This window comes from Lepus europaeus, chromosome 9 (genome assembly GCF_033115175.1).
Source record: "Lepus europaeus isolate LE1 chromosome 9, mLepTim1.pri, whole genome shotgun sequence".
Classification (NCBI taxonomy): Eukaryota; Metazoa; Chordata; class Mammalia; order Lagomorpha; family Leporidae; genus Lepus; species Lepus europaeus.
In genome coordinates, this window is record NC_084835.1 from 65,928,727 (window position 1) to 65,956,494 (window position 27,768).

General features: G+C 41.0%; 1 protein-coding gene across 3 annotated transcripts in view; it reads right to left on the minus strand.

The window, feature by feature from the left end:
* The window catches only part of SMCHD1 (structural maintenance of chromosomes flexible hinge domain containing 1), a 168,198-nt gene that overhangs the window by 83,086 nt on the left and 57,344 nt on the right, over nucleotides 1-27,768 (minus strand). For all 3 annotated transcript variants that reach the window (XM_062201421.1, XM_062201419.1, XM_062201420.1), the window contains exons 13-21: nucleotides 26,248-26,442; nucleotides 24,644-24,757; nucleotides 22,295-22,401; nucleotides 21,054-21,136; nucleotides 20,768-20,881; nucleotides 13,445-13,522; nucleotides 13,245-13,364; nucleotides 9,566-9,710; nucleotides 2,955-3,051 (exon numbers count right to left, since the gene is read on the minus strand). In XM_062201421.1, the coding sequence (XP_062057405.1) occupies nucleotides 2,955-3,051; nucleotides 9,566-9,710; nucleotides 13,245-13,364; nucleotides 13,445-13,522; nucleotides 20,768-20,881; nucleotides 21,054-21,136; nucleotides 22,295-22,401; nucleotides 24,644-24,757; nucleotides 26,248-26,442 (1,053 nt within the window). The remainder of the gene's footprint in view (nucleotides 1-2,954; nucleotides 3,052-9,565; nucleotides 9,711-13,244; nucleotides 13,365-13,444; nucleotides 13,523-20,767; nucleotides 20,882-21,053; nucleotides 21,137-22,294; nucleotides 22,402-24,643; nucleotides 24,758-26,247; nucleotides 26,443-27,768) is intronic.

The following is a 27,768-nucleotide window of genomic DNA, read 5'->3' on the forward strand; positions in this document are numbered from 1 at the left end:
ACTGCCTTCCCGGGCCATAGAAGAGAGCTGGCCTGAAAGAGGGGCAACTGGGACAGAATCTGGTGCCCCGACCGGGACTAGAACCTGGTGTGCTGGCGCCGCAAGGTGGAGGATTAGCCTAGTGAGCCGCGGCACCGCCCCGAGGTGTTATAATAAAATCTTAACAGGGGCCAGTGCTATGGCATAGTGGGTAAAGCTTAACAGATTTTGATATGTGAATTTTCTTTTTTTCTTTTTTCTTTTTTTTTTGACAGGCAGAGTGGACAGTGAGAGAGAGACAGAGAGAAAGGTCTTCCTTTTGCTGCTGGTTCACCCTCCAATGGCCGCCGCGGTAGCGCGCTGCGGCCGGCGCACTGCGCTGATCCGATGGCAGGAGCCAGGTGCTTCTCCTGGTCTCCCATGGGGTGCAGGGCCCAAGGACTTGGGCCATCCTCCACTGCACTCCCTGGCCACAGCAGAGAGCTGGCCTGGAAGAGGGGCAACCGGGACAGGATCGGTGCCCCGACCGGGACTAGAACCCGGTGTGCCAGCGCCGCAAGGCAGAGGATGAGCCTGTTAAGCCACGGCGCCGGCGATATGTGAATTTTCTATACTATCTTTGAATTCCTCTGAAACTATAAAATCATTTTTAAAGTTTATAAAATTGGGGCTGGTGCTGTGGCACAGTGGGTTAAAGCCCTGGCCTGAAGTGCCAGCATCCCATGTGGGCACCAGTTCTGGTCCTGGCTGTTCCACTTCCAATCCAGCTTTCTGCTTTGGCCTGGAAAAGCAGTAGAAGATGACCCAAGTCCTTGGGCTCCTGCACCCACATAGGAGACCTGGAAGAAGCTCCTGACTCCTGATCGGCATACTTCTGGCTGTTGCGGCGAACTGGTGAGTGAACCATCGGATGGAAGACTTCTCTCTCTGTCTCTACCTTGCTCTGTCTTTCAAATAAATAAAATAAATCATTGAAAAAACAAAGTTTATAAAATCTAGTATCTTTTAAGTAAGATTATGTTACTGAAGCCAAATTTTCAATAAATTTCAATCTCATTCCAGAAATGTTTGAATTAAAAAAGATGTACAGAACCTGACTTTTAATTTGGTTACACAAAGCAGTATATACAGGTTGACAATCCCATATCCAAACTGTTTGGGACCAGAAATGCTTCAGATTTTGGATTCTAGGATATTAGGATACACATAACAAAATATCTTAGGGAAAGACCCAAGTCTAAAACTCGTTTATGTTTCATATATACCACCTTATTTACATAGTTTGACAGTAATTTTATATAGTATTTTTATCATTTCTGCATTTTGACTACGATCCTGTCACATGAGACCAGGTATGGAACTTTCTGCTTGTTTCAGGTTTTGGAGCATACTGGATTTTGGATTTTCAGATTAGGAATTTTCAACTTCTACTTAAAAAAATTCACATGATCTACCTTAAACATAATGAGATGAAAGAAAATTAAGTATATAGAGAAGATAATGATACAGTGAAAAAATTGTGATTTATTAATTAAGTCTAACTGCTGTTTTATAGACCTAATGATAAATACCTTAGTGGAGTTTGTATCTTCATGTCCTTAACTAATATCCTTCACTAAAAGCTTCACTGTACAAATATATCTTTAAAGACGCAAGCTAAAGTTTCTTAGATTTCTGGGGCCAGCACTGTCGCGCAGCGGGTTAAAGCTTCTGCCGACAGCGCCACCAACCCATACAGGTGCCTGTTGAGTCCCAGCTGCTCTACTTCTGATCTAGCTCCCTACGAATGCACCTGGGAAAGCAGCAGAGAATGGCCCAAGACCTTGAGCCTGTGAACCCACAAGTGAGACCTGGAAGAAGCCACTGGCTCCGGCCTGGCCACTGCAGCTATGGAGACTGAACCAGCAGAAGGAAGCTCTCTCTCTCTAACTCTGCCTCTCAAAAATAAATAAATAAATAAACCTTTAAAAAAATAGAAAGCAGAGGGCCGGCGCTGTGGTGCAGCGGGTTAACACCCTGGCCCAAAGTACCAGCATCCCATATGGGCGCCGGTTTGAGACCCGGCTGCTCCACTTCAGATCCAGCTCTCTGCTGTGGCTTGAGAAAGCAGAAGATGGCCCAAGTCCTGGGGCCCCTGCACCCACATGGGAGACCCGAAAGAAGCTCCTGGCTCCTGGCTTTTGACTGGCGCAGCTCTGGCCATTGCAGCCAATTGGGGAGTGAACCACCAGATGGAGGACCCCTCTCTCTCTCTCCCTCTCTCTCCATGTAACTCTAACTTTCGAATAAATAAATAAATCTTTAAAAAAACAGAAAGTAGAAAAATTTAGTTCCTTAGATATCTAATTACCCTTTTGTTCTAAGAAAAATATTAAAAACAAACAGTATGAAAGAGAAAAAATACCAAACAGCATATTATGGACCAAGGTTGTGGCATGTTGGGTAAAGCTGCCATAGGCAGTGCCAGCATCCCATATGGGTGCCAGTTTGAGAGCTAGCTGCTCCACTTTCAATCTAGTTCTCTGCTATGACTTGGGAAAGCAAAAGAAGATGGCCCAGGTCCTTGGGCCCCTGAATCCGCATGGGAAACCCAGAAGAAGCTCCTGATTTTGGATCAGTGCAGCTCCGGCAGATGCAGTCATCTGGGGAGGGAACAAGCCTGTTACTCTGCCTTTCAAATAAATACATAAATCATAAAAAAAAAAAAAAAAAAGCATAGTACTGGATTAAAGCTGAAAAACAGCCTTCAATGTGAAACGTGGAATAAAAATGAATGCAGCTTAAAAATGTGATTCATAAACATACAAGCAGCAATAGGGAATGCGCCAGAATTTCTTAGATGTAACTGTTAAGTCTGACCTAAAAAACCAATACTTGATTACGTCATCTTGATTACAAGGTAATTTTAAATTTCCAATTTCACTTTTATCACATAAGAAATAAACTACAGGTATTCATTTATACACTATGCTTACCTTGCCTTGACAAGAGTTTACAGGTCCCTTTGCTGTAACACCTCGAATTATGCAGTTTGGCCCTTTGGTTATTTCTTCATAATGTAAAGATAAACCACTGAAAAAAATAAATTATCTTTTAACTTTCTCTGCATTATGTACAAAAAACCCATAAATGTGTTTTACTTTCTCATGTACTATTAGCATTAATTCTTTTTTTCTAATAAAACTTTTTTTCTTAAATAGGAAGAAACAAATAAAGAGAAGCAAATCTCCATGAATTGTCTTAAGAAAAACTGATCCAACAAGTATTGACAAGTGATCTGCAGAGAGATAGAAGGAACAGTTGAACCCCCTGGGTATAGTTCCTATCTTAAAGCCTGCAAGATACACAGGTTTCGTTCCTCTAATGTTTCTGCAGATGATATATACCTCCTGCCAAGACCAGGATACTAGTTTAGCAAGCCTGACCGTTGACCCAAAGCTTGTTATGTACACCTCATAATATATTACCATGCTAAACATCACACCTACCAATCACCATAACAGTAAAACATAAAACCACATAAGGAGTAAAAAGTGGCAGTGGCTAGACTGGGGACTAAAGGAAGAATCCTCCACTTACTTCCCAGAAAAACCATGAATATTTTTCCATTTATTAGAATGTACCTTGCTTTTCATTAAACAACAATATTAAATTTAGTTCATTGACAGGGCCACTCTCCACCAAGTGAGCTAGCAATCTGATTATAGAGTGTGTATTTTTACTTTCTTAATAAAATGCTTGCAGCTTGCTATTTGCTGTTTTTTCACTCACTCATGAATTCTTTCTCATGATGAACTCAAGAACCTGGGTAACTAGGCAGCAAGTGTTCTCTGGCACCAACACTAATAGGATAAACACAGAATATGAAGGGCCGGCACTGTGGCATAGTGGGCAAAGCTGCGCCTGCGGTGCTGGCAACCCATATGGGCGCCGGTTTAAGTCCTGGCTGCTGCACTTTCGATCCAGTTCTCTGCTATGGCCTGGGAAAGCAGTAGAAGATGGCCCAAGTGCTTGGGCCCCTGCACCCATGTGGAAGACCTGGAAGAAGCTCCTGGTTCCTGGCTTCGGATTGGCTCAGATCCAGCCACTGCAGCCATTTGGGGAGTGAACCAGTGGATGGAATACCTCCCTGTCTCTACCTTTCTCTGTAACTCTGTCTTTCAAATAAATAAAACAAATCATGAATAAATAAATACATATATAGATATACAAGGCAGAAAATTTATAAAATTTAGAATGCACTTATTGAATTAGTAAATATACAAGGCAGGAAATAATCCAAAGGTGGGCTTAAAGAGGAAATAACCAAATAGGTCTGGTTTAAGGATGTCCTCAACCTTTCAAATATTTCACCTGGTAGAATTTCAAGAAAATTTTAGCACCTATTAAGTGAAATTGCAATTTTAGAAAAAGTCCAAATAAAAGAACCCTTATGATGGTGTAAACTACTTAGAACATAGATTGAGATTCCCCTAATCTACTGCCATGAGCAACTTGTTTCTTAAGTTAACTTTTTTTTTTTCTTTTAACAGTAGTAACATTTATTCTAGGTAAGGAGGAAGGCAAAAAATATCATGATGGGGAAAAAACCTAATTTTTCTAAAGGATGTAATTCGAGTGTTTACAAATGTTTTCTGAATAATTTATAAAATTTATCAAAGGTCAAATTTACAACAATTTACTTAAGGGGCCAGTGCTGTGGCACAGTGTATTGAGCTGCTGCCTGCAGCACGAAGCATCCCATGTGGGTAGTGGTTTGAGTCTGCTTCTCATCCAGCTCTCTGCTGATGTGCCTGAGAAAGCAGCAGAAGATGGCACAACATGGGAGACATGGAAGAAGCTCCTGGCTCCTGCCTGGCCCAGCCCTGGCTTTTGCGGAGGATGGAAGATTTCTCTGTCTCTTTGTCTCTCTCTCTCTGTAAGTCTGCCTTTCAAATAAGTAAAGTTTTTTAAAAATTTATTTTAAATACTTTAATTGGCTTTATTTTTAGTTCTAGAAATTGGGCAGGGCAAGTCTGTGGTGCAGTGGTCAAAACTTCCACCTGTGGCACTAGAATCCTATACAGGTTCAAGTCTTGGCTGCTCTACTTCTGATCTAGCTCTCTACTATGGCCTGAGAAAGCAGCTGAAGATTGCCCAAATACTTGGGCCTCTGGACCCAAGTGGAAGACCCGGAAAAAGTTCCTTGCTTCGAATGGTTGCAGCCATCTGGGGATTGAACCAGTGGATGGAAAACTTTCTTTCTCTCTTTTCTTCCTATAACTCTACCTCTCAAATAAATAAATAAAAAGGAAGAAAGAAATTGGGCAACAATTCATTCCATAAGACATAATAAATGTTCCCATAAGCCAAGCAGAAGAGATTGATTTTATAAACAGTAAAGGGCTGAAGAAAGCAGAAACAAAGAGTGAACAGTCTGATCATGTTAAAGTAATATTTCTTCTACGGCCAGAATACGGAGACAGAACAATAGGAAAATGACTGGTTAACCTGAGATTATTTCAGGTTAAGAGATATAAAGATCCTGACAAAGGGATTTAGGAACTCATACCATCTACATTTCAGTTCTTGACTCATAAGCAAGCGGCCAATGATTACCAGATATCTGACGAAAAGAGTAAGAACAAACAAGCAAAGGGCAACTAACTTAGAGACAACAGTGTGCCCATACAGGTAAAATAAAGCTTTAAAACAAGAATAAAAATCCCTAACATTTACTTTATCAGTGAGAAAAAGACACTACATTCAGAAAAAAGGAACAGGAAAAAGTAACAAAGCTTAAAACGATAACTAGGATGGACTCTTTTAAAAAAAAGATTTTATTTCCTTGAAAGATAGATTTACAGAGAGACGTAGAGCCAGAGAGAGAGAAAGAGGTCTTCCATCTGCTGGTTCAATCCCCAAATGACTACAAGGCATCAGCTTTACCCAAAGCTGATGATCCAAAGCCAAGAGCCAGGGGCTTCTTCCCAGTCTCCCAAGCGGGTACAGGGGCCCAAGGATTTGGGCCATCTTCTATTGCTTTCCCAGGCCATAGCAGAGGGCTGCATCAGAAGTGGAACAGCTAGGACTTGAACCAGTGCCCATATGGGATGCTGGTGCTGCAGGCCACAGCTTTAACCTGCTGCACCATAGTGCCAGCCCTTGAATGGACTCTTGGTAATTAAAAATAGAAATCTGAGAAAATCTCACAAAGTAAGGTAGAAACAAAAATAAGTTAGGACTTTGGAAGAGAAACAATGGGCCGGCGCTGTGTCTCAACAGGCTAATTCTCCGCCTAGCGGCGCCGGCGCCAGCACCCCGAGTTCTAGTCCCGGACAGGGCGCCAGATTCTGTCCCAGTTGCCCCTCTTCCAGGCCAGCTCTCTGCTATGGCCCGGGAGTGCAGTGGAGGACGGCCCAAGTGTTTGGGCCCTGCACCCCATGGGAGACCAGAATAAGCACCTGGCTCCTGCCATCGGATCAGCGCAATGCACCGGCCACAGCGCGCCAGCTGCGGCGGCCATTGGAGGGTGAACCAACGGCAAAGGAAGACCTTTCTCTCTGTCTCTCTCTCTCACTGTCCACTCTGCCTGTCAAAAATAAAATTAAATTAAAAATAAAAATAAAAAAAAAGAAGAAAAACAATGACAGATGGTCAGAATAGGGGACGGTATTGTTGCACGATGGGATAAGCTACTGCTTGTGAAGAAGGCATCCCTTAACAAGGTCCAGGTTTGAGTCACAGATACTCAATTCTAATCCAGCTTCCTGCTACTGTGCCTGGGAAAGCAGCAGAAGATGGCTTAAATGCTTGGGACCCTGCCACCCACGTTGGAGACCCAGATGGACTTCTGGGCTACTGGCTTTTGAACAACTCAGCTCTGGCTATTGACTGATCACGGCATTTGGAGAGTGCACCATTAAATCTCTATGCCTATTGCTCTACCTTTCAAATGCATACAAAATAAACATTATATTTTAAACAAAAAAATGCTTTTATAATTGACATAAAATACTTCCTGGGGGCTGGCACTTTGGTATATTGGGTAAAGCTGATGCCTGCTTAGCAGGTACCCCATAAAGCAGTCCCAGATACTCAACTTTCAATCCAGGCCCCTGCTATTGCACCTTTGAAAGCAGTGGATGATAGCCCATGTGCTTGGGCTCCTGCACTCATGTGGGAGACTAGAAGTTGTTCCTGGCTCCTGACTTTGGTCTGGCCCATCTCTGGCCATTTTGGCCATGTGAGGAATGAACCAATGAATGGAAGATGTCTCGGTCTCTCCTCCTTTCTCTCTCTGTAACTGCTTTTCAAATAAATGAGTATATAAAAAATATTTTCTCAAAGTTCAATCACTCAAGTAGTAAGATAGAATACAGGCCAGCGCCGTGGCTTAACAGGCTAATCCTCCACCTTACGGCCTGGCACACTGGGTTCTAGTCCCAGTCGGGGCACCGGACTCTATCCCGGTTGCCCCTCTTCCAGGCCAGCCCTCTGCTATGGCCCGGGAAAGCAGTGGAGGATGGCCCAAGTCCTTGGGCCCTACACCCGCATGGGAGACCAGGAGAAGCACCTGGCTCCTGGCTTCAGATCAGCGTGATACGCCGGCCGCAGCGGCCATTGGAGGGTGAACCAACAGCAAAAAGGAAGACCTTTCTCTCTGTCTCTCTCTCTCACTATCCACTCTGCCTGTCAAAAAAAAAAAAAAAAAAAAAGAATACACATAGGTTCACAACAAAAAATTTTATCTCACATATACCCTTTTCTTAGAAAACTATTGAAGTATGTGCTTCAGCAAGATGAGGGTCACAGAGTTTTTTTTTGTTTTTTTTTTTTTTAACCTGGAGATCCCAGAAAGGTCAGATGCTAAATAAAATAAGCCTCGTAATGGTTGTACAACTAAAGGAACAAGAACCATTTCTTTGCAATGTAATTAAAGAAGATAACACCCTACACCTCCCAGTTTCCTGAAAGAATATGGGACTAACTTCAACCGTCAGCTGATTCCAACTTGCCAACCCTACTCCAGTCATAAAAATCCTGTAAGTTTAGCAAATATACCTTGAAAGCATGAATATAATGGGTTGTATCATTTACCTATAAAGAAGATTAATATTTCCTCTTTTATTTATTTTTTATTTTTTGACAGGCAGAGTTAGAGAGAGACAGATAGACAGAGAAAGGTCTTCCTTCCGTTGGTTCACTCCCCAAGTGGCCGCTACGGCTGGCACGTTGCGGTTGGCGTGCTGCGCCAATCTGAAGCCAGGAGCCAGGTGCTTTCTCCTGGTCTCCCATGCGGGTGCAGGGCCCAAGGACCTGGGCCATCCTCCACTGCACTCCTGAGCCACAGCAGAGAGCTGGAACGGAAAAGGAGCAACCGGGACAGAATCCAGCGCCCCAATTGGGACTAGAACCCGGGGTGCCGGCACCGCAGGCGGAGGATTAGCCTATTGAGCTGCAGTGCCGGCCAAGATTTCCTTCTTTCTCTACAAATCTCCTTACCTGATTACCTGTGATCACATGCTTATTTAATAAAAAAATTGTTTTCTAACTTTGTAGAAAGGTTTTCTGCACTGGATATAGTTTTATGTTTTCCTCTCCAAAACAGAAGAAAAACAAAGTTCTGGGTAGAATGACAAGTGTACATGCATAAAAACAATTAGTCTAGGAGCAAATGGCTAGTAGAGCAGTTAAACTGTTTGCATTCCAAATTGGTGTACCTGGGTCCAATTCCTGACTCCTGCACCTGAATCCAGCTCCTTTTTAATAATGCAGACCCTGGGAAGTGGCTCAAGTAATTATGTCACTACCACCCACATGGGAGACAGCCCAAGTGCTTGGGCCCCTGCACCCTCGTGGGACATCTGGAGGAAGTTCCTGGCTCCTAACTTCGGATCGGCCCAGCTCCAGCCATTGTGGCCATTTGGGAAGTGAACCAGTGGATGAAGACCTCTCTGTCTCTGCTTCTCTCTGTAACTTTGCCTATCAAATAGATATTTAAAAAAAAAAAAAAAAGGAAATATATATATCTAATTGTCAACAGTAAGTTAGTCAAAAGATGAACTTCAATGAAGCAATCTACACATGACGGGGCAGTGAAGACAGCCTAAAGTAAATAAATCTCTCAGATATAAAACTCACTACACATTTTCTTTCTTTTTCTTTTTTTTTTTTGACAGGCAGAGTTAGTGAGAGAGAGAGAGACAGAGAGAAAGGTCTTCCTTCCGTTGGTTCACTCCCCCAAATGGCTGCTAGGGCCGGCGCGCTGCGCCAATCCGAAGCCAGGAGCCAGGTGCTTCCTCCTGGTCTCCCATGCAGGTGCAGGGCCCAAGGACTTGGGCCATCCTCCGCTGCCTTCCTGGGCCACAGCAGAGAGCTGGACAGGAAGAGGAGCAACCGGGACAGAACCCGGCGCCTCAATCGGGACTAGAACCTGGTGTGCCAGCGCCGCAGGCAAAGGATTAGCCTAGTGAGCCACGGCGCCAGCCCTCACTACACATTTTCAACTATAATAAAGTCAACAACCACACACAAATTTCAGCTTATAAAACAATACTGCTTAGCAAATATGAAAAGACAAATAAAACTTGACCCTTCAAATTACCTTGCTTCAAGAACTGGCTGAATATCAGTTACTAGTTGACTAGTATGACCAAATTCATCCTGAAACTCCAGAGGAATATTGAATGGAACTCCGACACGAAAAGGATGATCCAGAAGACCAAAGGAAAATTTTTCTGGCTTACCCTCTTTAACAAAAACAAAAGTAAAAATTAATTGGTCAGAAAATTCATTAGAGGTCAAGAACAGATCCATTAATACACAAGAAATTAGACTACAATAAAGATGACATTTTATATCTGTGAAAAAAGTACTTAATTATTGACAACCCACATGGGAAAATCCTTACCTCATACCATAAAACAAAATAAATTTCTAGAGGTAGAGATAAATGTGTGTATAATGTATAAAACTTTATTGCAGAAAAGAACTTTTTTTTTTTTTTTTGGACAGGCAGGGTTAGACAGTGAGAGAGAGAGAGAGAAAGGTCTTTCTTCTGTTGTTCACCCCCCAAATGGCCGCTATGGCCGGCACACTGCGCCAATCCAAAGCCAGGAGACAGGTGCTTCCTCCTGGTCTCCCATGCGGGTACAGGGCCCAAGCTCTTGGGCCATCCTCCACTGCCTTCCTGGGACACAGCAGAGAGCTACACAGGAAGAGGAGCAACGGGGACAGAACCCGGCGCCTCAATCGGGACTAGAACCCGGGGTGCCGGTACCGCAGGCAGAGGATTAGCCTAGTGAGCCACAGCGCCGTTCAGAAAAGAACTCTTAAGGCAAAATCTAATACTCAATACCTATAAAAGGCTATATTTGATAAAGTTTAAAAAGCCTCTGTGAGAAAATACTTGTAACAAATAAAAGAAAGAATTAATACTCAGAATACTTCAGAACCTCCTAAAAGCCAATTGTTCTCAAAGTGTAGTCTCTAGTATAGTTTCGGCCATTACATGGGAGCTTATTAGAAACATAAATTTCAAGGCTCACCTTCAAATCTGCTATATCAAACTCTCAGAGTGTGGCCAAGCAGGCTGTATTTTAATAAACCCTCCTGGTGATTCAGACACAAACTCAAATTTAAGGACAGTGGCTCTAACCTACTAAAATGGGCACAGTACACAATATGGCTTTCAGAAGACATCCAATGTCCAATAAAGGCTAGAGGAGGTATACAACCTAAGAAGCTTAGAAATCATCTAACAACTATGTTTAAAATATAAATTTGCTAGAAATGGCATGTAGGAAACTGAAATTTGCACATATATTGGTAAGGATACTATGGAATAGCTTTCTGTGAATTCTACTTCTTGGAACTACCCTAGCAAAATTATAGCACATAAACACAAAGTAACACTTTAAATACAAAAAATAGGGGCCAGCGGGTAAAGCTGCCACCTGCAGTGCCGGTGTCCCATATGGGTGCCGGTTTGAGTCCCAAATGCTCCACTTCCGATCCAGCTCTCTGTTATGCTCTGGGAAAGCAGCAGAAGGCACAAGTCCTTAGGCCCCTGTGACCACGTGGGAGACTGGCTCCTGGCTTCCAATCAGCACAGCTCCAGCATTTGAAGCCAACTGGGTAGTAAACCAGCAGATGGAAGACCTCTCTCTCTCTCTCTCCGTCTCTCTCTCTCTCTCTGCCTCTCCTTCTAACTCTTTCAAATAATTAAATAAATCTTAAAAAAATAAAAAACAAAAAACCACAGTAATATGATCTTTAATAGTCAACAAATTACAACAGTTCAATAGTTTTGTTTTTTTTTTTTTTTTTGACAGGCAGAGTTAGAGAGAGAGAGAGAAAGAGAGACAGAGAGAGAGAGAGAGAGAGAAAGGTCTTCCTTCAGTTGGTTTACCCCAAAATGGTCACTGCGGCCTGCACACTGCGGCCTGCGCCTTGCTGTGCTGATCCGAAGCCAGGAGCCAGGTGCCTCCTCCTGGTCTCCCATGCGGGTGCAGGGCCCAAGCACTTGGACCATCCTCCACTGCCTTCCCGGGCCACAGCAGAGAGCTAGACTGGAAGAGGAGCAACCGGGACAGAATCCGGCACTCCAACCAGGACTAGAACCCGGGGTGCCAGCGCTGCAGGTGGAGGATTAACCTAGTGAGCCGCAGCGCCGGCCAATAGTTAGTTATATAAATAGTTCAATGTGAAATATTGAACGTGCCTAGGGGCCAGTACTATGGCATAGCAGGTAAGTCACCACCTGAGGCACCAGCATTCAATCTGGGCAACAGTTTAAGTCCTGGGCTCCACTTTGGATCCAGCTCCCTGCTAATGTGTCTGGGGGAAGATGGCCCAGTAACTTGGGTCCATTCCCTAAAGTGGGAGAACCAGATGAAGCTCCTGCCTTTGGTATGTCCCAGCCCTGAACAAAATGTAGCCATTTGTGGAGTAAATGAGCAGACAGAAGATCTCTTGCTCACTCTGCCTCTGGCTCTTCCTCTCGAACTCTGCCTTCCAAATAAACAAATTTAAAAAAAAAAGTGACTATCAAAAAGTGACTCTCTCTCTCTCTCTCTCTCTGGCTCTCCTCTTTCTGTGTAGCTCTTTCAAATAAATAAATAAATAAATAAATAAATCTTTTAAAAAAAAAAAAAAAGAAGAAGAAAAAAAGGAAAAAGAAAGAATTTCCAGATTCCCCATCCCTTAGTGGTAGACCAGTCAAATGCTTTCCTCATTCCCAGAAAAAACAGGATTATGCATTGGGGAAAGAAAGGGGTTGTAAGGAATGAGGGTCACAGCACTCCAAAGTAGTATAGCTTACTGAAAATAAGTGAATGATCATATTCTAAATATGATTCTCCTCCAACAACAGTCTTCCCAGTTTGGGTCCCAAAATGATAGCACCCAGATATTTACCCTCTTAGCAAGAGACCAGAAGTCTTCACTCGGAGGTATCTGAATTGTCAGAGTGAAGACTGAAAAATTCTCACAGCATAATTTCCCTCAATGGAATACACATTCTCAAGTGTCCTATTTCTTAAATGTGAATAAATCATTAGTCATGTAAGAGAGCATCTAATGAGAGACTCAGAGAAAACAGAAAAAAAGTAAGGAAACAAGCTTCAAAAATCCTCATCTGCTCACTATTACTGACATCAGAAAATTCATAGATACTGAATCCAGGAAGGAGGAAGAAAATGTTTACAAAAGAAAATAACAAGAAACTAAAACAACAACAAAACCATGGTAGCTAAAAGGCAAAACTCAACAGAAAGTGCATAACATCAACTTAAGCAAATCTCAAAGTAGAAAAATAAAACCAAAAGGCAGAAGATAGAAAAAAGAAAATCAGCACACCAGTCAAGAGATTCAAAACTTAGATGTTTTAGGAAGAGATTAGAGTAGGAAATCGAAGCACCTGAAGAAAAATTACAAGAAAACAGGAGTTTCCAGACTGAAAGGGATAATGAGGTTCATAACAACTGGATGAAAACTGACCCAAATCAAAGCAGTTAAAATTTTAGAAACAAGGCATAAAAGATTTCCAAAACATCTAGGATCATGTAAAGAATCAGGGATCAGGACAACTTTAGACTTAACCAGCAACAATAGAAGGTATAACAGAACAACTTCCAAGTAAAAAAGATGATAATCTTGTAGACTTATAAAGCCATTTAAAAATCAAAGTGTTATCTAATTGTTCAAATATCCTTTATTGAATTCTTTTTGTTTTTAAAATGTAACTTTCAGCACATATAACTGGGTATTAGTGGTCTGCTTACCTTTCACAGAAAATTTAATTGCTTTAGATGGAAGTGGTCTTCCTGCGTAAGTATCTGCATTACTTTCATTCAATACAACTTGTAATTTCAACGTGTAATTCCCCAACTTTTGAATATTTTCTAGATAAATTAAGAAGAAATTAAAAACCAAGTCAACATAATACTGATGTATCTTTTAAACATTCAGAATGATAACTCACCCATTTTTTTAAACCAGTAAGGCCATTTTCCTCCATGTTGACTTATGTGTGAAATAATTTCCTTATTTCCACTTGAAGCTTAATAAGATGGAAAAAGAAATATTATTGCTTTGAGAAACCAAGCATAAATCAGAAATATGAAATGTCACATTGATATGATATCAATACAATATCTTTATTTGCTATATAATTTAAAAGTTATTTTGACGCTTCAAAAATGTAATGCTATCCTATTCAAGTAAATAGCAGAAATTAATGTTTGCTCACAGTAAAATCTCCTTATTTCAAGTTTTTTTATTTATGAGCAGATATATTTTTATTATTTCTTAAAGATTTATTTACTTATTTGAAAGGCAGAGCGACAGAGAGAGGTAGAGAGAAAGACAGAGAGATCTTCCATCCACTGATTTACTCCTCAAATGGCCACAACAACCAAATCTGGACCAGGCTGAAGCCATGAGCCAGAAACTCCATCCAGGTCTCGCACCTGGGTGACAGTGGCCCAAGTAAATGGGCCATCCTCCATTGCCTTCCCAGGTGCATTAGTAGGAAGCCAGATCAGAAGTGGACCAGTCAGGACTCAAACAGGCACTTTGAAATGGGATGCTGGACAAATTTTTTTTTCTATTCATTTATTGGAAAGGCACACAGACAATAGCTAGATCTCATTGCTAGTTCACTCCCCAAATGCCTGCAAGAGCCAGGGTTGGATTAGGCTAAACCTAGGAGTCAGGAACTCAATCAGCATCTCCCATGTGGTCAGCAAAAACCAACTGCTTGAGCCATCACCTACTGCTTCCCAGGGTGCACATTAGCAGGAAGCTGGAATTGGGAGCAGAGCAGAACAAAGCTAATGCTCAGGTTAAGGCCCCAGCCTGTAGGGCCAGCATCCCATATGGGCGCCGGCTAGAATCCCAGCTGCTCCACTTCCGATCTAGCTCCCTAATGTGCCAGGAAAAGCAGTGGAAGATGGACCAAGTCCTTGGGCCCCTGCACCCATGTGGGAGGACCAGAAGAAGCTTCTGGCTTCAGATCAGCTCAATTTCAGCCATTTGGCGAGTGAACCAGCATATCTAAGACCTCTCTCTGTAACTCTTTCAAATAAATAAAAATAAATCTTAAAAAAAAAAAAAAAACCACTTTCCTTAAAGGTTTTCTTCAAAACTAAAATAGCATAGTTTACTGACAGTAATCTCCAAGATCTACTGTTAAAATAAAAAAGCAAGGAACATATATGAGAGGGCTTCAAAAGATATGTGGGCAAATGGAATTAAAAGATAAAAATGAAAACATAAACTTTATTTCTCAACTTAAGCCCCATCAAGTTCAAGACACTTTTTTTTTTAATTAAACTTTTATTTAATGAATATAAATTTCCAAAGCACAGCCCATGGGTTACAATGGCTTCCCCCTCCCAAAACTTCCCTCCCACCCACAACCCTCCACCCCCCACTCCCTCTCCCCTTCCAATCACATCATGATTCATTTTCAATTCTCTTTATATACAGAAGATCAGTTTAGTAAGTGATACCAGCCACCAACCATTTTAAGCCCATCCATGAAAAACAGATGGTCCTAGGAATTTAATCATGTCAATGCAGTCCCCTTTTAACATCATTAAATAATATAATAATAACAATATATATATTATAAGTAATATAATAATAACAAAAATGGATTTAAGTTTTCTTAGAAAACAAAAAGAAGTCAAAAGAATTCAAATCAAGACCTGCAAGATGCATAATGATTTCCCATTGAAATTCTTGCAAAATTGTCCTTGTTTTTTAAGTGGAGTAGAGTAAGGATAGGAGCACTGTCATGTGGAGAAGGACTCACTAGTAAAGTTTTCAGAGGTGTTTTATAATTCAAGCTTTGGATAACTTTCTCATAACGTTCTTAATAAGCAGATGTTCTTTGGCTTTCTAGAATAAAAAGTTAACATGCAAAATGTCTTAAGCATCCCAAAATCCTGTTGCCATGCTTTTGCCTTGAGCAGTCCACTTCCATCTGTTGGTAGCCATTGTTTGGATTGTGCTTTGTCTTGAGGATGGTAAAGCCATAATTCATGTCCTTTCAAAATTCTTCCAAGAAATGTTTCAAGATCTTGATACAACTTATTTAAAATCTGCTTTGAAAACTCACAGTTGGGGAATGAACTAGTGGGTGGGAGCTCTCTCTCTCTCTCAAAAATATGAACACATTTTTAAAGGGTGCAACTGTGAACCTATCATGGAAACTAGACAGTACATCACTATGAAATGTTCTCTAGAAAGACAAAGCAATTTGCTGATTTCAAAAAAATTCTTACTTTTCAAAATAATTCTTACATTTTCAAAAAATGTCTCCTGTATGCAAAGCACTGGAAAAAATGTGAACCACGTGCCTTCTTTCATGGGGTTTCAACCTTCTACAGCATTGAGACTTGGAAACTCAATTGTACTGTCCCTGGCTACTTTCATTCTAATGGCACTTATGTAGTTGAGACAAAGCACATATGCCCCCAAAACCTAAATATTTGCTACCTGATCCTTTACAAATAGTCTGCCATCCCTGACCTAGAAACACAAGAAATAACAAAACGTGGTCCAGGATTGGAAAACCTGGCTTGAATGAGAACCAAAAGCCATCAACTGTGGTTAGAAATACGTTAAGTGAGGATGAGATGAAGTTGAAGACAAAAAAAGGCCAGATCATGTATAAAATCTTGTAGAGAGATGGCTCATATCCTAAGCCAGGTGAAAGAATATAAAGCCAGAAGGTGCTCAGATATGAAGCTTCAACAAACGAATTAATAAAGACCTGGGAAAAACCTATCCAATCATTGATAGGATTCCTAATATGCTACCACAGGCAGCAAGGATGACCCATCAAGATAATCAAGATAAGGAGCAAGAAGAAATGGAGCAGTACTAGATCCTAATTGTTAAAAACCACAACAACTAAATATTCTAAATACCATATCTGTTTTAAAACAAGGTGGCAGGTCTTTTCTACTCGGCCTCTGTGAAAGAAAATTTCCCACAGGGCTGCACCAGCACCACCAGCTTCTGCTTCTACGGCCTGCTCCTGCCCATTATATCATACCAGTGTATATGTTCTTCCACCTTTGGACTTGGATGGGTATTAAACTCTTCAGGCATAACTAAGCGAGACAGAGCCAAGGTGGTATACAGATTCATGATGTGTCTTGGGCACCCATCTCTACAAGTTCAACTAGGTGGAAATACTGGAGACAAACTGCATTTGCAGGAAAGATGCTTTGCCTCGCTTCTCAGGATTGGGCCAACGAGAGACTTAAGCTGCAGAAGCTTCTTTTACGGTACTCTAGTTCTGACAGCCCTTGTGTTTTGAAGGTTCTAACATAACTGCTCTATCAGAAGCAACCTTGTAACAAAGTGTCTTGTTGGAGGTGTTTTTTTTTTTAAAGATTTTTTTTAAAGATTTATTTTATGGGGCGGGTGCTGTGGTGTAGTGGGTTAACACCCTGGACTGAAGCACCAGCATCCCATATGGGTGCCGGTTCTAGTCCCGGCTGCTCCTCTTCCGATCCAGCTCTCATCTGTGGTCTGGGATAGCAGTGGAAGATGGCCCAAGTCTGTGAGCCCCTGCACCCACGCGGGAGACAAGGAACTGGCTCCTGGCTCCTGATCAGTCCAGCTCCAGCCATTGCGGTGATCTGGGGAATGAACCAACAGATGGAAGACCTCTCTCTCTGTCTCTACCTCTTTTATTTATTTGAAAGACAGAGTTACAGTGAGAGGTAGACACAGAGAGAGAGAGAAGTCTTCCATTCTGCTGGTTCACTCCCCTAATGACCGCAACAGCCAGAGCTGAGCTGATCCAAAACCAGGAGCTTCTTCTGGGGCCCAAGGACTTGGGCCGTCTTCTACTGCTTTCCCAGGCCATAGCAGAGAGCTGGATCGGAAATGGAGCAGCCAGGACTCAAACCATCACCCATACGGGATGCTGGCACGGCAGGCTGAGGCTTTAACCTGTTGCGTCACAGTGCCAGCCCTTTATTGGAGGTTAACATCCCTAAACTCATCTGGTGACCATTTCTTACCCCACTCATCTAAAAATTGGCCATTTGTAATTTATTTATTTATTTTTTTAATTTTTATTTTTGACAGGCAGAGTGAACAGTGAGAGAGAGAGACAGAGAGAAAGGTCTTCCTTTTGCCGTTGGTTCACCCTCCAATGGCCGCTGCGGCTGGCTCGTCGTACTGATCCAAAGCCAGGAGCCAGGTGCTTCTCCTGGTCTCCCATGCGGGTGCAGGGCCCAAGGACTTGGGCCGTCCTCCACTGCTTTCCCGGGCCATAGCAGAGGGCTGGCCTGAAAGAGGGGCAACCGGGACAGAATCCGGCACCCTGACCAGGACTAGAACCTGGTGTGCCAGCGCCGCTAGGCGGAGGATTAGTCTGTTGAGCTACGGCACCGGCCAGCCATTTGTAATTTTGTTTGTTTAGCTTCAAGCTTATTGGTAAAGTCACATGGAAAGGATGACCAAAATAATTCAAAGGATCTGTGTGATATAGTTATAGAGAAATGCATTTAAACTAGTGTGACATAAAACTGTACAATAAGATGTACATTTAATGTGCTTACAAATCCTTAGTTTGTAAAACCACCTGTATTTCTTTGATATCAAATGCTTATATTACTAATAAAATGATATTTTCCCATAAAAAAAAAATAGCATGGGAAGTCCTGGCAATTAGGCAACAAAAAATAGTAAGAGGCATTCATTCTGCAAATACAGTTCCATCATAGCAAGAGTGACTGTAGAGCACTGTCACTAATGGCCTAGTTACCATCACACTCTGGGAGGAGCCAGCTGCCACAGCCAACCCAATCATTATCAGTAGCACAACAATGAGAAGTAAGGTCAAGACCTAGCAACTGTCTGCTGCCCCTGCCCTCAGTGCCATTAAAAACAAGCCCTGCACCTCAGGCAGTGCACAGGGAATGTGGCCCAGGCAGCCTACATTGGCAACTTGTCTTCTGGCTGGGACAAGATTATCATCTCAATGGAGGTTTTGGGAATAGTAAAATAGTTCAATGTAAGAAGCAGACATGGTTTCATCAACAGGCATGACACCAAGGAAGATTTGTTTGTGTACCAGACTGCCATAAAGAATAACCCCAGGAAGTCCCTTTGCAGGGTAGGTGATGGAGAGATTGTGGAGTTTGATGTGGAAGAAGAAAAGGGTTCAGAGGCAACAAATGTTACAGGCGCTGGTAGAGCTCCAGTGCAAGGCAGTAAACATGCAGCAGACTAACCATTATAGGTGCTATCTATGTTGCAGGGCTCCTCCACTCAGTGAACAGGAGAACTTCCAAAACAGTGAGTGGGGAAAACATTAAGCAATCGAAGAGCGCTCCTGAATGAAGGCCAAGACCAACAACATTGGCCCTATAGCAGCAGATAGGACTCCACTTATGAAGTAATGAGAACAGTCAAATTCACAAAACAAAACAGAATAAAAGTTGCTAAGGTTTGGGGAGAGAAAGTAATAAGGAGTGACTGCATGAATTTCAGTAGGATGATGGAAAAATCTAAGGACTGTATGATAGCAATAGTTGCAAAACAATGTGAACGTACTTAGTGCTAAGCACACCGAAATGGTAAATTTCGTGTTACGTATCTTTTACAACACTCACAAAAACTGTGTATAATCATATATACTAAAAACAATTGAGGGAAGAAGGGAGCTCACAGTCAGAAATCTAAAGATACCACGCTAGAGGTTTTCAGGGAAGAAAGAGGGTGGGCATTTAACCTAGAAGTTAAGATATTCCCATTCCATCACAGTACCCAGGTAAGCTCTGGCTCCTCATTTTAGCTTCCTGCTAATACACAGCCTGTGAGGCAGCAGTGATGGCTCAAGTAATCAGGTTCCTGCCACTTATATGGGAGACCTGGACTATGTTTTTGGCTACTGGCTTCAGTGTGGCCTAGCCATGTTCATTGTATGTGTTAGAGGAGTGAACCAGTGGATAAGAAATCTCTCTATGTCTCTCAACTAAAAAGGAGGAGGAGGAAAGGCTACAAGTTAAAGACTAAGAGTGACTTCTGAAAGGTTGAAAAAACAAGCATCCTATGGGATCAAACAAGTGGACAGAAAATCGATCTCTCTCTCTCTCTCTGTAATTCTGCCTTTCAAATACACAAATCTTTTTTTAAAAAAGAACAGAAAACATTTTAGAGGCTAGTGCAGGTAAAGCTGCCTGGGGGAGTGAACCAGTGGATGAAAGACCTCTCTTTTTCTCTCTGTCTCTGCCTCTGCATCTCTGTAACTCTCCTTCCAAGTAATAAATATTTGAAGATTTATTTTATTTATTTGAAAGACAGAATTACAGAGAGAGGTAGAAACAGAGATAGAGAGGTCTTAAATCCACTGGTTCACTCACCAGATGGCTGCAACAGGCAGAGATGTGCCGATCCAAAGCCAGGAGCCAGGAGCTTCTTGCGGGTCTCCCACGTGAGGGCAGGGGCCCAAGGACTAGGGCCATCTTCTACTGCTTTCCCAGGCCATAGCAGAGAGCTGGATCGGAAGAGGAGCAGCTGGGACTAAAACCAGCACCTATATGGGATGCTGGCACTTCAGGCCAGGGCATTAACCTTCTGTGCCAGCATCAAACCTTCTGTGCCAGCAGAAGTGGGCTCCTGTACCTGCGTGGGAGACCCGGAAGAAGCTCCTGGCTCCTGCCTTGCTCCGGCCGTTGTGGCCACCTGGGGAGTGAACTAGCAGATGGAAGACCTCTCTGCCTCTGCCTCTCAAATAAATAGATAAATCTTAAAAAAAAAAGAGAGAGAGAGAGAGAGAGAGAGAGAGAGAGAGAGAGAGAGAGAGAGAGAAGAAAATATTCTAAGCACTCAAGCCAAAAAACAATGGACATGAAAGTTAGCAAAAAGGTGCCTAAGCTTAGAAAACTAAAAGATGAGCCAAAATACTGAGCTCTTTTCCCTTCTTCAGAGAGAACAGGCTTATTATTTCTGTCAAACACTTCTGGCCCACTGGTTCACAGCCCCAGTATTTTTTGCTATGGAAAGGTCCTTAATGATTATCTAAATATATCTACCGTATCTTCACTTTAGCCCACAGTCATGTACTCAGAAAAATTTCAGATAAAATAAAGGAGAAAAGGGCTAGAAAAATAGCCACCCAGAAAAGAAACTATCAGCACCCCAAGTTCCTAATTTAATCAAATTCATTTGATGTTAATTATTAGTAATTAACATTAGTAATTATATGAAGACACTTAAGTATGTACTGTATCCTTAAAAATATTAAATGATCCAAATTCGTTTGTTTACTTACTGTGTAATATAACTTTGAGTTCAACCAGGAGTTTCTTTGACCCTCCATGACTTGTTCCTGGAAGTTTTTGCATTGCTTCCCCTTTTTTATTCAGTATTTCAATTCTTAATGCACCTATAAGTCCAAAATTAAAAAAAAGAATTACTTAATTACATCTAAAGAATCTACTGAATATGTCAGGTCTTCATATTGCATTTTTAACTTTTCATTATCTTTTATCCATCAGAAATAAAAGACAAAAGTAAAGCACTATTTTGCCATTAAAAAAATAATAAGCCAAACATACCAATGGGGGTTCCAGCAGGCCTAATTTCATTAGGCAACAATTCATCACCTTCAGGCCAAGTTACTGACAATCTATCAGGAAGCCTATTAGGAAGTGAGTATATTGATATTTACAAACCATGTTAATTGTGGTCTTAGTCAGAAAAATACATTATTATAAACTTAAAATGTTTACTGTTGATACATCTTAAAAACCTAAATCTGGAATTCTATAAAACTAATCTAAAATTTTTTATTCCTCGACCATTGCTCTGGTTACTGAAAAATAAAGATAAAACTTCTTTTATATCAAGACCCAGAAATTCTGTCTATGGTACTAGAATAAGTTAACCTTTGGGATATAGGATGAACTTTAAGAATAGAAGAATTCAGTAACAATCAAAATCACAGTATTATCAGCTATATAAGCAGAAAGACCAAAAATAAAGTTTTGTTTTCTACTTCATTTTTGTTTTACTAATCTTTAACTCTCAGATGGTTTTATGATTTTCTTCTAGTTGTGGACTAAACCACGCTTTTTTTTTGTTTTGTTTTGTTTTTAATGCCTTAATCATACTGTCCCTTGTAAGAGTAACACTTTAGGTGTAAGATTTCCCTTTTTGGGGCCAGCACTGTGGCGCAGCGGGTTAAAGCCCTGGCCTGAAGCGCTGGCATCCCAAATGGGTGCTGGTTCTAGTCCTGGCTGCTCCTCTTCCGATCCAGCTCTCTGCTGTGGCCTGGGAGACTACGTGGGAGATCTGGAGGAAGCTCCTGGCTTCTGGCTTCAGATCAGCGCAGCTCCAGCTGTTGAGGCCAACTGGGTAGTGAACCATCAGATGGAAAATCTCTGTCTCCCCTCTAATAAATAAATCTTTAACAAAAATATATTTCCCATCTTTCTCTACAAATCTAAAGAGATTCCACTTTTATAACTATCTCTTTCAACCTTTTGTAATATCAAGAAGTTCATCTCAAAACATTTAAAACTATTCAAACACACTGTCAGAAGAGTAGATGGTACACTCAGTAATACTTAAAGCACTGGCGGCCGGCAGCCCTGATGTGAGCACGCCGCTCATGCAGTTGTTTGCCCTGTTTCCTTGGCTAGACTCCTCAGTCAGGATTTGGTTTCCCTGCTTGTGTCCTTCCTGTCGAATCGTGCTAAAAATAATAAATAATAATAAAAAAACCAAAAACTCAAAAGCACTACAATTCCTCTTTAATTTTTTCATTTTTTGTCATGCATCTTAAAATGTGACTTACCTTGCCATTTCATCTTCTACATACTTTTTAACAGTCTTCTCAGCAACTGTTCTATCCAGCTTTGCAATTGGCACAGTTTTTATTTCATCATACAATGCCTGAGGCTCCTGAATAAATAAAATAAATTTATAATATTTTAAAGAAAAGTATTTAAATTCCACTTCAATAAAAACAAACACCTATTTCTTTCAAAGAAATACAGTACATTATCTAATTAAGTATTAAATCATAGTAACTATTCTTACAGTACCCAAAATGTTTCTACTTTTTATGTAAATTTCATAGTCCTAAGGATACAATCATTCAATTAATAAGAGCATGGTGTAGTCAAAAAAAACAAACAAAAAAAATCCCACTAATTTAGCAGCTACTTATTCTTGAGAGAGCATTCTGCCTCCAAAATTTACCAGTCTGAGGAATCCTAGAAGAAATGTACATTCTATAACATGACTGTGATAATTAGCAATACACACACACACACACACGTATATGTACTTCAAAAAGTTCATGGAAAATTAATATTATGAAAAAACTATGCAGGGATTTAAAAAAATACCAAAATTAAATAAATTTATCTCTTAATTCCAGTGTTCTATAAAGTTTGCTTCTGCCTTTCTTTTGTCTTGAGAGGTAGACAGAGAGCAACTATCTATTGGCTCATTCCTTACATATCTGAAATGGCTGGAGATGGAAGCCTAAAATTCAACCTAGGCCTCCCATGTGGATGGCAGGGACCTAAGTAGTTAAGTACTAAGTACCTGCTGCCCTCCAAGGTGCACATTAGCAAGAAGCAGGACTTTGGAAGCAAAATCAGAACTCTGATACATAGGTACTCTGATATGGAATGTGGGCATCCCAAATGGTGTCATCACACTAGGCCAAATGCCCATCCCCACAAACTTTTTAAAGAAGGACCCTAGTATGTTCATAAAACACTGGGCATACAGATGCTTAGACTGTTAAAAATACCAAATATGATACATAAAAATTCACATGAGAACTTCACTTTACTCAATGGAAAAATCAAACACAAGTAAAATAAAATACAGTATCTGCCCTCAAGGAGACCCAACAGGCCAGTCCACTGCAGTGGCTTTCAATGTGGTAAGCCTGGGCTTCAGCAGAAGTCAGCTTGTGAAGAGCCCTGGCTGCTCTGCCAAGAGTTGGATCACTGGAAATGGACCTGCCCTGGAGTCGAAGGATGCCCAGGTCAGAGCCACAGATCTTATTGGCTCTAAGCTGAAAAGCCCTTCACTCAGCCCAACTTCCAAAGTGACCACTGCAGCTGAGGGGATGGTCAAGTAGGGTCAGCAACATTTCAGGCAGAACTGTAAATTTCTAGTTAGAGATGCCACCTGCCTTTACCTGGCCAGCTCTCCTCCCAGGCCAGCCAAGTAATGAAAGTCAACAGAGTGCCTTCCCCTAGGAGGTTCACACCTCCCTTAGGATATACCCCATGTGAAGAGATAGATAGGTCTGGGCCTCTGAATTTACAAGGCCTAAAGCCCACCAGATTATTATCAAGCCCCTTCTATCAGGTTCTATTTGCCTCTCAATCAGAAAACTTAATTGTAGCTTAGACAGCACCTTTCTTAGCTCCTCTAATAATGACTCTGTCCTTTGTTCTAGGCCCTGTCTAGTGCACTTGGGCCTCATTCCTTTGTAATCATAACCTCTACTCTACCACCAATGGCTCTACTCCCAACCTGTGTGTACTGATGGTCCTCTTCCCCACTTAATGCTGTATAATTGTTCAAACCTGGTAAATGCCACTCTTAGGATCATTGGTTACTATCCTCACTCTGTCTTTTATGACCTTGTCTAAATATGAGCAGAGTCGGCAAACTTGGAAGGCTTCCATAGCCTTGGCAACTCATGACGACAGCCTAGGATGGTTACTGGCGCCATAAACTAGAGTGTCAATTTGTTGGGTCAACAACAGGAGCCACTGTGCACTTGCTCCTCATGTGGGATCTCTGTCCTTAATGTGCTGTACATTGTGATTTAATGCTATAACTAGTACTCAAACAGTATGTTTCACTTTGTGTTTCTATGTGGGTGCAAACTGTTGAAATCTTTATACTAAATTGATCTTCTGTATATAAAGAGAATTGAAATTGAATCTTGATGCAAATGGAAGGGGAGAGGGAGCGGGAGAGGGGAGGGTTGCGGGTGGGAGGGAAGTTATGGGGGGGGGAAGCCATTGTAATCCATAAGCTGTACACTGGAAATTTATATTCATTAAATAAATGTTAAAAAAAAAATACAGTATCTTTATTTCATCCCTTATGCAAAAATAAGTGGTACCAATAGACTTTCAAAAAGAACTTTCCATACGTGCTGTCTTACCATTGCTATTTGAACTTCTCCTCCGGTAGCGTATACTTCTCCATCATGATCACCATAAAGAAAAAATCTTACTATGCTTCCATAAAAGAGGGGAAGTGTCTTGATTGTCTTGACCTAATAATTAGTTTTTTTTTTTTTTAAAAAAAGGCAGCAGTATTAGTATTTTCTGACAGGATTAATAATTATTTTACAGGATTATTTTATACAAGAAAAATCTTTGACAACTATCACTAGGAAACTAATGAAAGATCTTCCAGTAAAATCACATCTGTAAAGTTTTTCAATTATTTTTTAACAAATTTTTGTAAAGTGGCTTCTTCATATAAATGTCATAAATAAGTGTGTGTTTAAACTTCACTATTATAAATGGCCAAAGTATCTAAAACTATTTTCCCCATAAAATCTTGCTTTCAATGAACAGTGTCATAAGGATATAACAGTGTCATAATCTTTCACAAATTAACATTCCTTTCAAATACATTAGCTCAAAATTTGCTTGTATTTCGTTTTCCTAATTGTTTGAAAAACCTGGTCCATTTCAAAGATTCCCAATAAAGACTTCAAGAGTTTAGATCTAATCTACCATTCCAGCCTTATTTCTGAAAAATTGTTCTCCATACACACAATATGTTGCAGTATAACCAAACCCTTCCGGCTCCCTGCACTTAAAATATGCTCAGCTATCTTCTAGAAAGCATTTGATACAACCACCACAAAGCATTTCACAAAGGTGACACTTCCTCCTTCTCTTAACTCTTTGTTTGGCTTCAAAGATACCATATTTTCCTACTTTGCTTCAACTTCACTAGCTTATCCCTTTCAGTCTCCTTTGCCAGGTCCTACTTTTCATTCTAACCCTTAACTAGAGGGAAACTCTCAGGCTCAGTCCTTGGGTCTTTACAGTAACTATTTTAGGTGATCTCACCCAATTCTACTGCCTTAAATACCTGATGTGTCCCTCACATAAATGGGTTGACTAGACATCCTTCTACCTATTTAATTATATTTAATGTGAGATTTCACCTCTCATAAGGCCCATGCAAATGCCACTTCTTGCCCAAAGTATTTGGTAGTGAGGTCTCTTCTCCCACGCCTCAACACCAAAGTAAGAAATCTCTCTCCTCTCCTTCAACAGCATACTATTCACCCTCACTCTTCATTGAGCTTATCCCCTTACTTATTTCTACTTATATTACCCCCAATATCCAGATATAATATCCCAAAGAACAAAGTCCTTATCTCCACATCTTCCACAATGCAGACAAAACACACACTGACTTATTATGTTGGCAGGTGCTCAACACAAGAGCAGGTGCTCCCCCAGAAAAAGCTAAAATATTATTTCACACCACTTTAAAAAACAAAAAAAAGCAAGAATCTCCATGTGAGTCAAGTTTCATATAAAAACCTTGATAATTAAGTCTTTGGCAATAAACAGCTTTTTTTTTTTAATCCATAAATTAGGTTAATTAATATTGATTTGTCCTTTTCATTCTTTCCTGGCACCTGAGCAGCCAATACATGCATTATTTTTGTTGTATAATTCTAACACATCTAAATTAGTTTCGAATTATAATAAAATTTTAAAAATAAGTCAAACATACCAGCTGTCCTGCTTTGTACATTTTTCCATCCCACTCTATTGCTGAGTATGTTGCCCAGGGGCCTTGCTTTTTAGAAGGGAGATCGGGACGTGTGATTATTCCTTTAAAAAGTGTAAATTTGATCTGCTTGTCATACTTTTCATGACAGTCCTTTAGCCACAAAGCAAATTCTCTATCAATTTTCATTCGCTGCTCCTGTAAAATTTTGAAGTAGTCTATTAGTAAACAAATATAACCATTCACATTTGTCACTCATTCCATTTTTCCTTTCAAGTACCAAAACTCAGAAAATCTAACTAAAAATTAAAATGTTTAGCTGGTTCCTTCTGAAGAAATTTAGAAGATGTCAAACAAAAGTAGTAGTTAAAAAACTTTGGGAAATGTGTTGTGGCATAGCAGATCATATTGCTGCCTATGAGGCAGCATCCTATATGGGCATCTGTTCAAGTCCCAGATGCTCTACTTTCAAACCAGTTTCCTGCTTGCACCAATGAAAGCAGTGGAAGAGGGCCAAGATCCTGGGCCCCTAACACCCATGTTGGAGACCTGAATGAAGCTCCAGGGTATCGGCTTCAGCCTAGCCCATCCCTGGCCATTGTGGTCATTTGGTTAAAACCAGGTCAAACAATCACCCCTGCAAAGGACTATACTGCTATGAACATTAAAATTTTAACTTTGGGCAGGAAAATTTACCTGCCAAATGCTGTTTTATTCTAAACATTTATTTATTTATTTGGAAAGCAGTTACACAGAAGGAGAGAGGGACAGAGTAGGGGGGAGAGAGAAAAAAAACTCCCATTCTCTGGTTCACTCCCAAAATGACTGTAACAGCCAGTTATGGTTAGGCTGATGCTAAGAGCTCAGAAGTCCATCCAGGTGTCTCACATAAGTGACCCTTTCATTGTTTTTCCAGGCACATTAGCAGAGAGCTGGATCAGAAGCTGAGCAGCTGGGACTTGAACTGACATTCCTATGGGGACGCCAGGATGGCAGGCAGCAGTTTAACCTGTTGCACCAGAATACAGCCCCCGGCCTACTAAATTCTTAAACTGCATTTCAAAGATAAGCTGAAACTCTCAGGACTCATGATTAACCAAATTACCCAATAAACTACTAATTACACAAACTCAATAATAGTTAAAGAACAATATAATAACCATGGCAATATCAAAAGCTGATATAGTGGCCAGCAGTGATCTAATAGCAGCATATTAAACTGCCATTTTCAATGCTCACATCCCACATCTGATAGTGCCATTTGGGTCCTGGCTGCTCTGCTTCTGATCAAGCTCCTTGCTTATGTGCCTGGGAAAGCAGTGGATGATGGTTCAAGTGCTTGGGCCACTGTCACCCTTATGGGAGGCCTGTCCCAGCCCCAGTCATTGCAGCCAACCATGGGTATGTCTGTGTGTATGTATATTACATGTCTTCCTCTGTCACTCTGCCTTTCAAATACAAAAATAAATCTTTTTAAAAAATGAAAAAGTACATCTGGGAGAAAAGTGTATGGATATGCATTAT